The sequence below is a fragment of the Lissotriton vulgaris genome, chromosome 7 (assembly GCF_964263255.1).
Source record: "Lissotriton vulgaris chromosome 7, aLisVul1.2, whole genome shotgun sequence".
Classification (NCBI taxonomy): domain Eukaryota; kingdom Metazoa; phylum Chordata; class Amphibia; order Caudata; family Salamandridae; genus Lissotriton; species Lissotriton vulgaris.
Window position 1 is genome coordinate 715,289,846 of NC_141695.1, and position 15,627 is coordinate 715,305,472.

The 15,627-nt window shown below is 41.4% G+C and overlaps 1 protein-coding gene across 1 annotated transcript; it reads left to right on the top strand.

Annotated features, from left to right (window-relative positions):
• Nucleotides 1-741: 741 nt before the first annotated feature.
• Nucleotides 742-2,157, top strand: LOC147702308 (uncharacterized). Its single transcript, XM_086928776.1, has one exon. The coding sequence runs from the start codon at nucleotides 742-744 to the stop codon at nucleotides 2,155-2,157; it is 1,416 nt and encodes a 471-aa protein (XP_086784902.1).
• Nucleotides 2,158-15,627: the final 13,470 nt, after the last annotated feature.

Genomic DNA, 15,627 nt, shown 5'->3' on the forward strand with positions numbered 1-15,627 from the left:
AAAAGTGCCACTTACTATTCCAACTCCGAGAAAGTGCATGAGTAGGGAAAGTGCTGAATAGTGTACAAGTGCCACTTACTATTCTAACTCCAGGTAAGTGCATATTCAGAGAAAGTGTTGGATAGTCAAAATTTCCCACTTACTATTCCAACTCCCAGAAAGTGCATGAACAGAGAAAGTGCTGAATAGTGTAGAAGTGCCACTTACTATTCTAACTCCAGGTAAGTGCATATTCAGAGAAAGTGCTGGATAGTGAAAAGGTGCCACTTACTATTCCAACTCCGGGAAAGTGCATGAGTAGGGAAAGTGCTGGATAGTGTAGAAGTGCCACTTACTATTCTAACTCCAGGTAAGTGCATATTCTGAGAAAGTGCTGGATAGTGAAAAATTGTCACTTACTATTCCAACTCCAGGAAAGTGCATGAATAGGGAAAGTGCAGGATAGTGTAGAAGTGACACTTACTATATTAAAACTACAAAATGCATGAAAATTTAAGCTGCAGGATAGTCAAAAAGTAGCACTTACTATTCTAACTAGAGAAAAGTGCCTTTATAGGGAAAGTGCTGGATAGTGATTAAAAGCCACTTACTATTTCTACTCATATGAAGTGCTTATTTTTATAAAGTGCTATACAATAATAAGCTGTCACTTTCTTTTTCTACTTCTGTTTAAATAATATTTTCCTAAAATGTCATAAACATAATTAAAATATATTTTATATTTCCTTTTTTCAACATAAAATGGCAAGCCAGACCACTGCTACTTATACCAAATCTAGAAAAGGGAACAGACTCCTTAAACATTGTGGGTATATATATTGTAATGAGAGGCTAAGTGAACCAAGGAGACATTGGAGGTGTGTACAATATTATTCAGCCCGTTGCAGCGGCAGAGCGGTTACTGTTGGTGACATTGTCATTAAAACCACAGAACATAACCACTCTGCCTCTGCAATGGAGATTGAAATACGCGATACAATCAATCAAATGAAAGATATTGCATCCACCTCCAATGCAACTCCTGGTCAGATTTTACGAGAGGTTGCACAACATGTCCCTGGACATGTTGCTTGTAATATGCCAACAATCCCAAATTTGCGTAGAATTATTCAACGAAAAAAGCAGGCAAGTAACACACAAACAGTTACTCCACAAACTTTTGCTGACATTGCAATTCCTCATGATTTAACTCTTTCTTTCTCTAATGAACCTTTTCTACTGTATGATAACCAAAACCCTCTCAAACACATTTTAATTTTTAGCACTCCCCGTAACCTTTTTAAATTAGAGAATACTGAAATTTGGATGATGGATGGAACGTTTAAATGTACGCCCCATCCATTCACCCAAATTTACAGCATTCATGCTCAAATTAATAATAATGTAGTTCCCTTAGTATATAGTTTGCTACCAGATAAGCAATCTGCAACCTATACTGAATTTTTATCAGTTATTAAAGAAAAAACATCTGGAAAAAGTCCTAGGAAAATCATTTTAGATTTTGAATTGACTATGATGAATTTCATCAACAAACTGTACGTGGATACCCAAATTCAGGGATGTTTTTTTCATTTTTCCCAGGCATATTGGCGTAAACTCCAAAAAACATCCCTGGTTGCAGATTACTGCTCTGATAGCAAGTTACAAGTTGAATTAAAAAAATTAACTGCTCTTTGTTTTGTACCACCTGATAGTGTAGATGAGTACTACACTGCAATTTCAGAATCGGAATATTTTATAGAAAATGAAGAAAAATTGGCTCCCATTTTAAATTATTTCGAGGACACATGGATTGGGCGTCTAGGCAGATCAGGTTGCAGGAGGAAGCCACGTTACCATGTGGAGTGGTGGAACTGCTACTCAACCTGCTTGGAAGGTGGTGCTAAAACAAATAATGCCATAGAGGGATGGCACAACTCCTTCAGTCATACAATTGGCAAACATCATCCTAATTTCTACTCTTTTTTGAAAACATTGAAGAAGGAGCAAAGTTTTCAAGAAATGAGACTTGCACAGGCATTGTCAGGTAGCCTAAATCCACGACCTTCAAGACAAACAAAGGAGATGTCCAAGAGACTATTGGGTGTACTACAACAATTTTCGTTGTGTGTGGCTTTGGACTACCTAGAGAATGTTGCTAACATATTACATTTCTAATTTTATTTCTCAATCTTACTTTCCTGCTTTGCCCTAAATTTATTTTTTGAAAATGTAATTCAATTGGCATTTTTGTAAACATTTTTTAAATTGTTAATTGTCGGGTTCCCTTACCTTTAAAAAGTCATTTTTTTTCCAACTGGACCAGTTAAAAATGGGAAAAAATCCTTTTCATTTCTCTTTCCAAAGTAAAAACCCATACAAATTATTTAGTATTTAAATTTTTTATTATAAAAATGAATATTTTTATTTTCATTCCATTACTTTTAAATGTTGTAAACATTTTGAACGTTCTAATTAAAGTTATATTATACAACATTTCTCACCACTTACTTTTTCAAAAGTGATGCTGGCTTGTGATAAATTAGATCTGTAAACTGTTTTTTTTTCAAAATTTTTTTAGGGTTGGTTTATTTTGAAAATTTTCTGTACTATTTCAAACAGAAAATGATCAAAAAAGCAAAGAATATCGTATTCCTTAGCTTAAATTTTACCCATTCTTCATTTTTTTGGCCAATTCCTCAATTGAAAAAGTGACCTTTGCAACCTGTTAAGTTTTTTTTTTATGGTTAAATCAAATCACAACCTAACTACATATGTTCACACTAACTATATATATTTGCAAAATCTACCCTTAAAAAACAATGTATGTAAATAAAAAACCATTTTGTTTTTTTTTTAACATTAATTTCCATTTTTAATGAATGAAATAATTTCAAACTTTTTTTCAACACAACCTAACTGCTGTTTTTCTCGCTGACTAAATAATTTAATATTTAAATTTTTACAAATAATACAAACAACTAGCATTCAAACCCATTTTTCTTAAATCTCAACAATTAATTTCAAAAATATCTGACATCGATTTCAACTCTCGTAAATAAACCTTAACAAATGAAATAAATTCCTTCATTTGTAAATATGAAACCATAACAACCAATTGAACCCCTTTTTCTAAAATATCAACAAACAATACAAAACATACCTTGCATGATGTTAAACTCTCGTAAATCAAAAAAAACAGTTTTCTACTTTACAATACAAGCCAAAAGCAATCATTTTTCAAAAAAATCGTTTCTAACCTTTGTATGTTGATCAAAGTTAGCAAAACCAAACATTTCTATCACTACACAAAACATATAACGTTCAAAATGTATACAATATGTATTAGAATAACATTTTTTTAATATATTTACCCTTTACTTTTCCCGTAACATAACCCGACGATGGCATATACAAGTGAAATGTTCGGCGACATGTTCAATTTAAAACAAAAGCAACTATTAGTTTAATACGCAACCTCTCCTTATCCACTAATCACAATATATATACTTTTTTAACTATGTTTTACTGTAAATAAAGTTTTAAATGTTTCCTACCTTGAGCTCAGATCAGCTTCCTGCTGCTTCCAGCAATCGATAAATCCAAGATGGCGGCTTACGTCGACGTGAACGTGACGACGTAAACAAAAAACAGCAAAATTGAAAAAGGACTATTTCATTATAATGTATTATATTTATAATTTAATACATTATATAATTTATTTGAATAGTAAAATGTTATGTAAATATTAAATATATAAATAAAAATAAATATATTTTTTGACATGTTTATTTGAATAATAAATGAAATTTATTTCAAAACACATTGACTTTGGACTTTTAATTAATTTTTTTTAACGTATCAATTAAAGTAAAATTACGAAAAATTATGTTTATAATCACTTACCATTATGCTACCCTTGTTTCCTTCTTCTCCATCCTGCTTCATTTGTTTTTCATCCATAAGAAACCGTCCCGCGGATTCCAATAGAGTATTAATAGAAATAAATAAAGGACAAAAAGCTTCATTGAAATCAATACAAAAGCGTGGGAAAATGTCTAAATATAGATATTAAAATTATCATTATAATTTTTAAAATGTTATAAAAATATTGTAAACATTAAACAATATTTTATTGATTTTCTAATTACAAATATAACCTTCTAAAATGAATAATTATATTTTATAATTATTTTTTTTAAAAACAATGTTATTATATATTTCAAAAAAATACCTGAGTATTAATACTTCATTTTTTAATCTCTTTTACTTTAAAATACATTTATATAAATTAATAAATGTATCCAAAAATACCTAAGTATTAATACTTCATTAATAAAAAAATTTTTTTTCAAAAAATACCAGAATATTAATACTTCATTTTTTAATCACTAATAATTTAAAATAATTGTATATATATTACTAAATTTACCAAACAAAACATAAGTGTTAATACTTAATATTTAAAACATATTTAATTTTTTTATTTTTAAAAATAGTAAATTAATTAAATTTTATTAATATGAATATGTAAATAACTTTATAATAATAATAATATTTTTTATATTAATATATTTAATTAAAAAACAAAGTATTAATACATAATATATAAAACATTTTTCATTTTAAATAAAATAAAATATTATTATTACAACATTAATAATGAATACTAAATAAATAATTTGTTTAAAATATAAATATATAAATAACTTTTTCGTTAATTTTAATATATATATATTTATGTAAATACCCAAAAAAACCTAAGTATTAATACTATATTTTTATAACATTTTTAGTTTTACATAAATTTTTAATATATTTTTATATTATTATTCCAAAATTATTAATATACATTATTATTAATTAATAATTGTAAATATTAAAAAATAATATAACGAACACAGAGCATTTAAACACATAATAAATAAAAAAATTATTAATATTATTAATAATAAACACATAATAAATAAAATAAATAATTATTATTATTAATAAATTTACATAATATAATAAAACCAAATAATTTAAATAAATACTTATTAAACAAATAAAACAAAAAAATAATAATTTTTATTTAAATACGATGTAAAAGCATGCGTTGTAATAGCACTTGCGTTGTAACACCATGCGTTGTAAAAACATGCGTTGTAATAGAAACTACATTGTAATACCTGTGTTGTAATAGCACTGCGTTGTAATACTTGCGTTGTAATGGATGTTCCCCCTTGATTACTCATGTACTCTAGGTAGGAGTGCCTCGTCAAGGATGGTTACTATACCTGCTTCTTCATCCTGGCCTGTTTGTGCATAAAGTGTGGTGTAGAATACTGTTAATCAGGCCAGAATATCCTCCTGACCAGTCACAGACACCCCATTTGCACCTCTAATGGGCACTACAACATTCATGCCTTTCTCCCTGTTGACTAGCCAAGCCAGAAGTCTACCAGGATAGGCTCCATGTTCATGTTATATTTCTGTGTACAGTTTGTAATCATGCTTCCTGTATCCCACGTCTTTTCTAGTTCCCCCTACAGTCTATGTCGCATTTCCCATACATCTACAGTGAGTAGTGCTTGCCTGTCGATATCTGCTATCTGCTGTTCCAGTTTCATAACTATCTGTCCTGGGGAATTATTTATCCTGTAAGTCGAGGCCATACATTTCCCCTGTATGGTTACCTTGAAGGCTTCCTAAAGTCCCTCAGCCAATTCCACTGTCTCTGTGTTAATAAGAAAGAATTCTCGTACCGCTCCTTGATCTCTTTCCAGAACACTTGGTATAATAATGCCTGGAGTTGTATACACCACTGAGGCACTGGTGCTACGTAGGCCTGGTCTTGAAATTCCGCCGTGAGTTGCACATGTTCCGATAGTGTTCAGTCCAGATACCGGGCCACACCAAATTGACAAATTTGTTCCAAATTAATAAACATGTAGTCTATCTTAGAGAAAGTCCCATGTGGTAGGGAATAGAAAGAGTAAATCCTTGTGTTGTGCTGTATCCTCCATTGCTGGTGGCCCCCCCTATTCAGCTATCAAAAGCCTGCGTCTATAGTTGCATGGCCCCCCTCAGATCGTCAATGTTTTCCTATGCATTGCATGGCCTCCTCAGCATTATAAAAAAAAGTGACTCTTCCCCTGTAGATCCACCTGGAGAACAACCGCAGCAGCAGTTCATATTCCAGACCTTGGTCCCTGAGTTTCTGCTTCACCTATATGAATGACCTTCATCTCTTTCTGGTGGCTACACCATAGTCTAGGTAGAAAGAGATCCGGTTCCCAATATTCTCCTCATTGCCCTGCTTTTGTGCCACTGCCAGTATGCCCATCTTATCTTTGTATTGCAGCATCCGGGATATCAGCATGCATGGTGATGCCCCCGGTTTTGGTTTTCCGCCTAGCATTCTTTGAGCCCTTTCAACTGGCAGCTCCTCCTCACCCCCCGGTTTGGACAATACTGTAGGAAGCCAAGATTGTAGGAACCTTTCCACTTGGGTGATCTCTGTCCCTTCAGGCACACCAAGTATCCATACATTGTTGCATCGTGCCCTCTCTTCCAAGTCTGTCAGTTTGGCCTCCTGTGTCTGTAGATGCCTTTCCTGATCTACCAACTGGCTAGTATGTGTCCCCGCTATCTCATCTGTGTCTTCATCTCTAGTTCCCAAGTCATTCACACGCTCCCTCATCTTGGCCATGTCTTGGCGTAGTAGTAACGCCACTGTGACTGCAACCCCATCTATTTTCTCTGTGATGGCCTTATTGCCCTCCAGAATAATATTTTTGATTTCCAGATTTGAAAGGTTGAGGGTTTCCCCATATTAGGCTCCTCGTTAGAGGCCGCACCCTGTCCCATTCTAGCGGGACAGGGCGGGTCTTAGAGTCCATTTCTGGGACCCCTTGGGTGTTGGTGTCATCCGCAGCTGGCAATGAGTCACTATTGAATCTGAGGCCTGGGGCGAGTCAGGCTTGCCCTTGCAATGCACACTGTGAACAGAGAGAATACGACGCACGTCACACCAGACATGGTGGTAGGGGGACACTGCTGAGGCAGCTACTGTGACAGACTCTGAAGCTGGCCCCAGATTTCCATACAATGCTCCATACAGCAATGTGCAACCAAGGGGACTAATATAATCCTTAGTAGATGATCACATCCAAACATAAGCCCCTCAGTTCCTCACTGAAGGGCCCTCAACCAGGGGAGCTCAGCATCAGCCTCTTCACTCATCAAGAAAGGCAAATCAAAGAGAAGTGGGTGGGGCAGAGTCAGTCATAAGGGTGCCTTATACTTGACTGTCTGTACACCAGCCCTGTTGGCCTAACCTATGCAATAACAGGCAAAGTGGAGGCCTGATGATATACAGTATTTGTCTAAGATCACTCAATTTGGGAAAACAGGGAAGCCAGGATTGATTCCAGATAGGATGACTTGACTTGAAAATTTTAAAAAGTGTACGTCTGTAAAACATGGATGTGCGTCACCTCAGCACATTAGATTATATCTGTGAATGAAGTAGCTGTAAGTCTCGGCACTGGCTCAACAGCCTGTGATTGTGAGCAAATTATTTAGGGGCACATGCATCAAGCTAATTAGCGTTCTCAAATGTTGCAAATCTCAAAAAATGGGTGTTTGCAATCCCAAAATAGCCTAATGCAATGCATGAAGCAAAGTCGCAGAATCGTCCTTAAATTCGCAAAAATTAGCGATTACCAAAATACTAATTCGGTATTCGCGAATCCGTAATAGGTAATCGCAAATTGCAAATCGCAAAACCTGCATGAAAAATTCGCAAATTGCGATTCTGCGAAAAATCGCAATTTTCATTTCTTAAACAAGAACAATTGAAACCAGGTAGTAACCCTTTCAAATTGGACAAATCCGGTGCTAATCACCACCAAACTAATTAAACATTCCCAGAAGGGACCAGAATGTTTCACAATGGCAGCACTCTACGTCATGGCGAGGAGGATGAAGCTACGAGCAGCAGCACAGAGAAGGAGGAAGGTATAGGAACACATTTTAAGAGTGTGTGTTACTTTGCTAGGGCAGACAGAGGAAGAGATATATGATAAATATAGGATGAATGAAGACATAGTCTATAATCTCATAGCTGAATTAGAGCCACTACTGCAGTGTCACTCACAGGACACATGCCATCCCCACTCATGTGCAGGTCCTATGTTCTCTGCACCTTCTAGCGTCAGGTAGCTTCCAGAGAGTAATCGCTACACCTGGAGGTGTCTCTCAAAGTGCACTATTGTGCTTTTTTAACTCATTCGTTGATGCCACGTTGCAGAGGATACACCACCACATAAGGTTCCCCACAACACCACAGGAATTGCAGCAAACTAAATTGATTTCTATCTGGTAGCCCATTTTCCCTACGAAATTAGTTGCATTGATGGGATGCATGTAGCCATTTGTCCACCCTCAGTGAATGAGTACATTTACAGGAAGAGAAAATCATACCATTCATTGAACAAACAAGTCACCTGCAATTCCAAAAACATCATCACAGACATAGTGGCTAGTTACCCTGGCAGTACACATGACTCCTACATCTTCAGACACTGTGGCATACACAGACTTCTCCTTGCGGGTGAATTTGGAGAAGGATATTTGCTTGGTAAACAGATGCAATACTGTCTTGCACACTGTTCCATCATAGTGACATATAGCAGTGAGAAATGTATTTGTTTTACATCCTGTAGGTGAGAGCGCATATGCTGTGAGCTCCTTCATACTGATGCCATACCTAAATCCAAGTACCCCAAGTGAGCAGCGATGTAATGAGGTACATATTTCCACACGCAACGTGATTGAGAGGACATTTGGTTTACTCAAATCTAGGTTTCGCTGCCTCCACAAAACTGCTGGTGCATTGCAGTACAGGCCAGATACCAGCTGCAAAAGTGTTGCCACATGTGTCATGTTGCACAACATAGCCACTAATACAAGCATACCCCTGGAACACTCTGACAGCGAGCCTGAGGAAGACAATCAGCCAAGACAACCACCACAAGTGGCATGCGGACCAAGTGAAGCAGAGGGGAGACAGAGACGTGCTGAAATCACTCAACATTTCTTTTAAGGTGGGTAATTACGAGACAATACACTACGTGCTCAACTGTTTAATGTAATAAAATGTGGTTGTGTCAATACACACACACCACATGCAGACAAGTGTACAAACACAAGAAATTATATGAAATTGCAATGGCACTTAAATGTCAGTACATACAATGTTTATGCTGCTGGTTACCTCAACACAATAGTAAGTGTCCAGGTATTCACTTTTTGCGGCAGTGCACTCCCGGTGGCCTCTCAGTTTGCTTACCCACATCCCTTGATGAGCCTTCTGTGCCAGTGTTGCTGCGAGAATTGCGCCTCCTTGTGTTCGTAATTGGTGCCAGTAGGCTACTGAGGCTGGAGGCCTCCTCACTCTCCCCCCCTCTCCAAAGGGACACACGCAGAGATCATGTTGAACTGGCTACGGGCACATGCGCCCCTCCCCTTTATTGGCAGGGCCACATTTACAGTGACGGCTGTGCTGGATGTGTATGAGGCCACTCACACGGAATGTCTCGACTTGGCAACACTTGAACATTGGACACCAGTGCAACGCTTATAGAAAACACATGCAATCCACAGTTAACTGCTGAGCAACATGGGGTGAGCCGGATAAAGTCCAGAGGACAGCCGACATGCAAACAGAAGTGACCGTGAGTCGCATTGCACTGGGCTGTGGACACTAAAGATGAGCGCGCTCATGTGCAGAAAAAGTCTCGGATTGTGTCCCTTTGATACATTCCTGATGTAGATGCAGTGTTGTGTGTCAGACCTGCATCATCTTCAGCATCTAACCTGAGCAGGTAACCATCACTGTCCGAGGTGTACGCTTCGGAATGTTTTGGGGGAAAATGGAATGCGTCCTCCAGGGCAAGAAGCCTAAAGGTTTGATTTTATCTGTAAGCAGCAAATGGAGGAGTGGAATGCGACAGCCCGTTGCCGCCACCAATTCTGTATTAGCTACATGGGGGTGTAAACTGCCCCCTAGTCCATAGGCTCAGACGCCACCACTGTTCGACTAGAGAGTGTCCATGAAAGTCGGAGAACAGACTTAGTGGCACCGGGGCTGAGTGGGGATGCAGACTACGAGGATGCCGGTACACTGATATGGACTCCGCCATTGTGAATCATGACTCTGTGACCTACTGGACCGCAGTGTAGACTGTAGGCAGTGGTCAGCAGTGTCCCACAGCCATGTGTCTTTGTCTCGTAATGCACAGCACTAGTGACACCAATGCAATTGTCAGTAGTGTATGAACACCTCCGTAATGATGATCCTTGTCTCTCCGCCAAGATGCAAGGCGACATCCTTTTAGGCCTCTCCTTGCGTGCAATGATGTATAATCTGCCTATGCATACACGATGTTCAGTTCAAAATCTGTGGCCTACTCGAGCACAGCCTAGGCAGAGAGCAGTGTAGGTCGGAGGCAGAGGTCAGCACGGGCCGTTCACTGTGTGCCGCCGGCATAGGTTGGTGGCCCCACCGGCCTGTGTAGTTCACGTTCAGTTGCACCACGTGTCCGGTCACCTCTGTTACTGCGACCCGGGCTTCATCCGGACTGAGCCGCATCTTCCTCTTTCTCCTCTCTGTGCGACCACTGGTGTGGACTCAGCCATTCGTGATTCGCGACTAGATGCTGGATGTGAGACATTCTGGTCAGCAGGGTCGTCCTGCTGCCTCATCCAGGTGTCACTAGCTGGCATTGGACAGGGTTTATGGCAGCATGGCTTGCCGCATGGCGTTGGACAGGGTTTGTGGCAGCACGGCTCGTCAGTTGGCGTTAGACAGGGTTTGTGGCAGCATGCGTTGCAAGATGCGCATATGGCACTATGCCTCACTGATCGAAGGGGGGTCTGGTGCTGTGGCCGCTGTCGTGGATTTGGGCTCACTGCCATTCAGGAGCCAGGCACAGACTCACATATGAGAGCCACTAGGGCGCAGTGGTCACTGGTAGAATATGTAAACGAGAAAGGAGTAATGTGGTCCAGTGTCGGTGGTACAGCGGTGGTCTGAAAGGCTGGCCGAGTCGCAGGCCTCGGGCTTGGAGCCTCCACTGGCATGTGGTGGGCCCTCCATGACACACGCCCGCGTCGGCTGCTGATCTGTGTGGACTGGCTGTGCAGGGCCGGGCCTGGCGTGTTCTTGTCCAGCGGCCTGAGGTATGGTTGTCGCACAGGATCTCAGGCAACTCCACTAATGAGGACAACATCAGTCTCATGACGGGGTGGTAGAAGCCACCTTGGCAAGAACCCCCACTGCCTAGGGCAACATGGGTGTGTCCACTACACTCCATTCACCAGAGGTGTATGTTGCTGTGGATGTGGGTGTGTTCTGCATACTGTGGTTTGTTCAGCACTTCGCTGCCACTCTAAGCATTGCGTACTTTCCCAATCATCGTTCTACTGCATCCTTCACCAATGCTTGGCTGCCTCCCCTCCCCACATTTGTCTATTGGGTGGCTGAGGTGCCATGCTGTAGATTGGTCATGTTCACGGCTTGTCCAGTTTACCATTGTGAGTTGTTCTATCGTGTCTGGTGGGTGGGCATGTTGTTGTGCATCTTGGTTGTGGACTTGTGACGTGTGCATTGCCAGAGTTGTGGATTGCATGGCTGTGGAGTTGAGATGAGTGGGGTGTTAATTGGGATGTTGCCAAGGGGCTGTGCATTTCCCTAGGTGCCATCCTGGGACAGTTGGTTGCTGTTGGACTGTCAGAGGGTGAAGGGATCATGCACACTGGCTGTATATTTGGAGGTGGCATTGGTGAAGGTCCCACAGTGTTCAGATGTTGCCTGCACATTGATGTGTGACGTGTGCTTCCTGTTGTGCTTATTGTGTGCTGTGTCACCAGGGGGCAGAGGTGGGACATGTGTGCAGTGGATTGCCCCCTACATGTGCGTGCATCCGGCTATAGCGTATGGTCCTTGCTTGGTCTCCAGCGGTTCCTGCACATTGTGTTGGATATACGGGGACTGGGGTGCCAGGGTGATGGTGACGTCCAGCACAGGTGTGGGAGTCTTGGATGTGGTTGGCTGTGAGACTCCTCTGACTCTGGGGGATGTTGTTTGGGGTGTGCCAGGGGCCAACAGGTGGTGCAAAGCCAGCAGCTTGGTGTGGGGTGGAAGGTTGGTTGTATGCTGTGTTGGTATAGTTGGCCTGTTGGGCGATGATGGCCAGGATGCGTAGGATGGTTGTTCCTTTCAGCCTGTAGTGGACAGTGACATTTTCAAATGTTGGGCCTGTGAGGTAGGTGTTTTTTCTGGGGTGCCGCTGTCTGTGTTTGCGCTGCCTCTGTGGTTGTCGGGGCATCTGCCGGGTGGGTGTTGTGGCCCGCTTGGGTGTCCGTGCTGCATGTTCAGTTGCTCCATGGCATCTGTTGCCCTTCCGATGATGCCCTGGGATGGTCTCCCTATTGTTATGCGGGCTGCCGTCTGACTTTACACCAGGTCAGGGCAGGTGTAAAATTCCTGCTACTAACGCGCCTTATCGTGTGTTTTGTGTTCTTATCGCCGATCTGTCTGGTCATTGTGAATGTTACGGTGTGGGTTGTAGCGGCTTTGTGCACGGGAACGCCTACTCTGCATCTCATTAGCGATAGTTGCAGGGGCCTTTGTGGCGATGTTTTTTGTGGCTGCTATCGCGGGAAAACTGGTGCTGTGGGCTGTTAGCACCCGCTTTGAATGGTGGGGTAAATTTATCACGACTTTGGCTGCGCAAAAGTGCAGTTAATTCGGCGATAGTTCCTTGTGAATATGCCCCTTAATGTGTTTAGATCAAGTCACCAAGACTAAGAGACATAACTGAATTGTTGCCACCAGCAGCAGTTTAGTTATAGCCTTTAGCACCTGGAAAACTTACCTCCAAATCCTGGGAATGCCCCACACAATATGAATATATGTCCCAAGAGTTGATTGGCATCTAGGGCAGTGCTCCTGTTTGTCCGGATCCAATCTGTGCAGCCACTGCTGTGTGACATATTGCCTGTGTACACATTTATAATGTATCAACTTCAGTCATGCATTACAAGTCGACCTTCTGCAATTACCCAATACAGAGGCCCATTCATGCTCAATGAGCTCCTCACACACATCTCCTTCTCATTGTGCTCTCAATTTCATAATGTGGGTGGCTGTACATGGTAAGAGCAGAGCATACAGGTGTCTAATAAGTTTGCCCTCTCCCTTGCTGTCCCGTAGTGTTTGATTCAATACATGTGTCTCTAGTTCCTGTGAGAACCCCAACAATGCCCTCCGTATGGTTGCCAGCAGTCCAGCATATGCCAGGATGAATCTGCCTGTAACATCTCACCTGGTTCAGAAGTCTGCATAGCCCACTATATTGCCATCTGCATATAAGTCCCCCAAGCAGTGTGGGCCATCTCCCTCCCCACTTCGCCTTCGGAATGCAGGCATTGTGGGGCTAATGCCAGTACACAAAAGGTCCAGTTGTTGATGGAAGTATGTCCATTATTTTCCTGCCTCATCATACATTCCCAGATATTTAACAGTGTCTGAATTTGTAATGGTAGGGCCATTCTACACTTGTGTGTTGCCAGGAGCTTCCAGGGGCCAGCCAGCATTCCTGCGACTGGATCAGTACCATGGTATTCTGTGGGGGAGATGAGATGCCCAGTTATAGTCCTTGAAGTTTGGGGCCTGTGGCCGTCCACTGTCCCATGAAAGTCCCTATACCTTCAGGTGGATCCTTGCCCTCCCATGTCCCCAGTACAACAGCCGAAGTAATTCCTGTAGTCTATGAAAGCAGGACTCTGGGATACACATTGGCATGTGCTGGAACACATGTAACATTCGGGCACAATGGCCATCTTACTTATGGTAATGAGTCCCAGTAGGGACATTAGGAATTACAACCATTTTCACACACTTCTTTCTAAGCCATCTAAAAGTACACCCACATTTAAACCGTAGGTCTCAGACATGTCTGAACTTAAATATATCCCAAGGTAGTTAACCGGTGTTGTCTGCACTTTTATGTTAGATAAGTTCTCTTGAATGGCTATGGACGCCTATATGGGGTAAAGAACCGATTTATAGGCATTCTGCCACAACCCCAAGTGTACCCCAACCTCTACCAGTGTGGCATGTACTGCACCCCATGTTTCTCTTCGGTTCCTCAGTTTCAGCAAGATATCATCAGTATAGAGTCAGATGACTTTTCTCTTGCCTCCCATCATAATCCCGGCATCATCATGTCTATGCTGTATAAGTTGAGCCAGCGGCTCATTAACCAAAGCGAATATCAGTGGCGAGATGGAGCACCCTTGTTGGGTCCCCCTCTCAACCGGCCAACTGTACAAAATTCTATGGCCCACCTTCACTTTTGCCCTGCTGTCCTTATATAGCAAGTTCATCCACCTCATATAATCCACCCCCAGGGTGTGCTGATGTAGTGCATAAACAGTTAACAGTGTCAAAGGCCTTGTGAGCTATCTAATTGACCATTGCATAGGGCTCCTCCCCCTCATTGCCTGCTCCATGATAAGGAACACCTTCCACATATTAATGGTAGTGGTGCAGCCTTCCACAAACCCAGATCGATCCAGGTGTATGACTCTCCTTAGCAACTTTATATAGGTGTTGCATAAGTAATTTCCTCAGAATTTTTGCATATCTGTTTGTCATCGACAAGGATTGGTAGGATTCACTCTAGAGTGTCTGCCTGCTTTAGACAGGACTACAATATTGGTCTCCCTTAATGACACCGGCAATATGTCTGTCTCCAAGGCTTCCATGTACATGGCCAGCAGTGGTGCCACAATAGCTCCACATACATCTGGTCAAACTCAACACTAATCCAGTGAATACCTGGAGTCTTCCATGTGTTCATGTTTTTGATGGCCCACTTTATAACTGTTTCGTCAAGTTGTGCGTTTAGAATAGCTCTTGATTACTCATGTACTCTAGGTAGGTGTGCCTCGTCAAGGATGGTTACTATACCTGCTTCTTCATCCTGGCCTGTTTGTGCATAAAGTGTGGTGTAGAATACTGCTAATCAGGCCAGAATATCCTCCTGAGCAGTCACAGGCACCCCATTTGCACCTCTAATGGGCACTACAACATTCATGCCTTTCTACCTGTTGACTAGCCAAGCCAGAAGTCTACCAGGATAGGCTCAATGTTCATGTTATATTTCTGTGTACAGTTTGTAATCATGCTTCCTGTATCCCACGTCTTTTCTAGTTCCCCCTACAGTCTATGTCGCATTTCCCATACCTCTACAGTGAGTAGTGCTTGCCTGTCGATATCTGCTATCTGCTGTTCCAGTTTTATAACTATCTGTCCCTGGGAATTATTTATCCTGTAAGTCGAGGCCATATATTTCCCCTGTATGGTTACCTTGAAGGCTTCCTAAAGTCCCTCAGCCAATTCCACTGTCTCTGTGTTAATACGAAAGAATTCTCGTACCGTTCCTTGATCTCTTTCCAGAACACTTGGTATAATAATGCCTGGAGTTGTATACACCACTGAGGCACTGGTGCTACGTAGGCCTGGTCTTGAAATTCAGCCGTGAGTTGCACATGTTCCTATAGTGTTCAGTCCAGATACCAGGCCACACCAAA

Bases quoted from the DNA above. Each gene is read 5' to 3' on its own strand.
- LOC147702308 (XM_086928776.1), top strand. From the start codon at position 742: ATGGCAAGCCAGACCACTGCTACTTATACCAAATCTAGAAAAGGGAAC.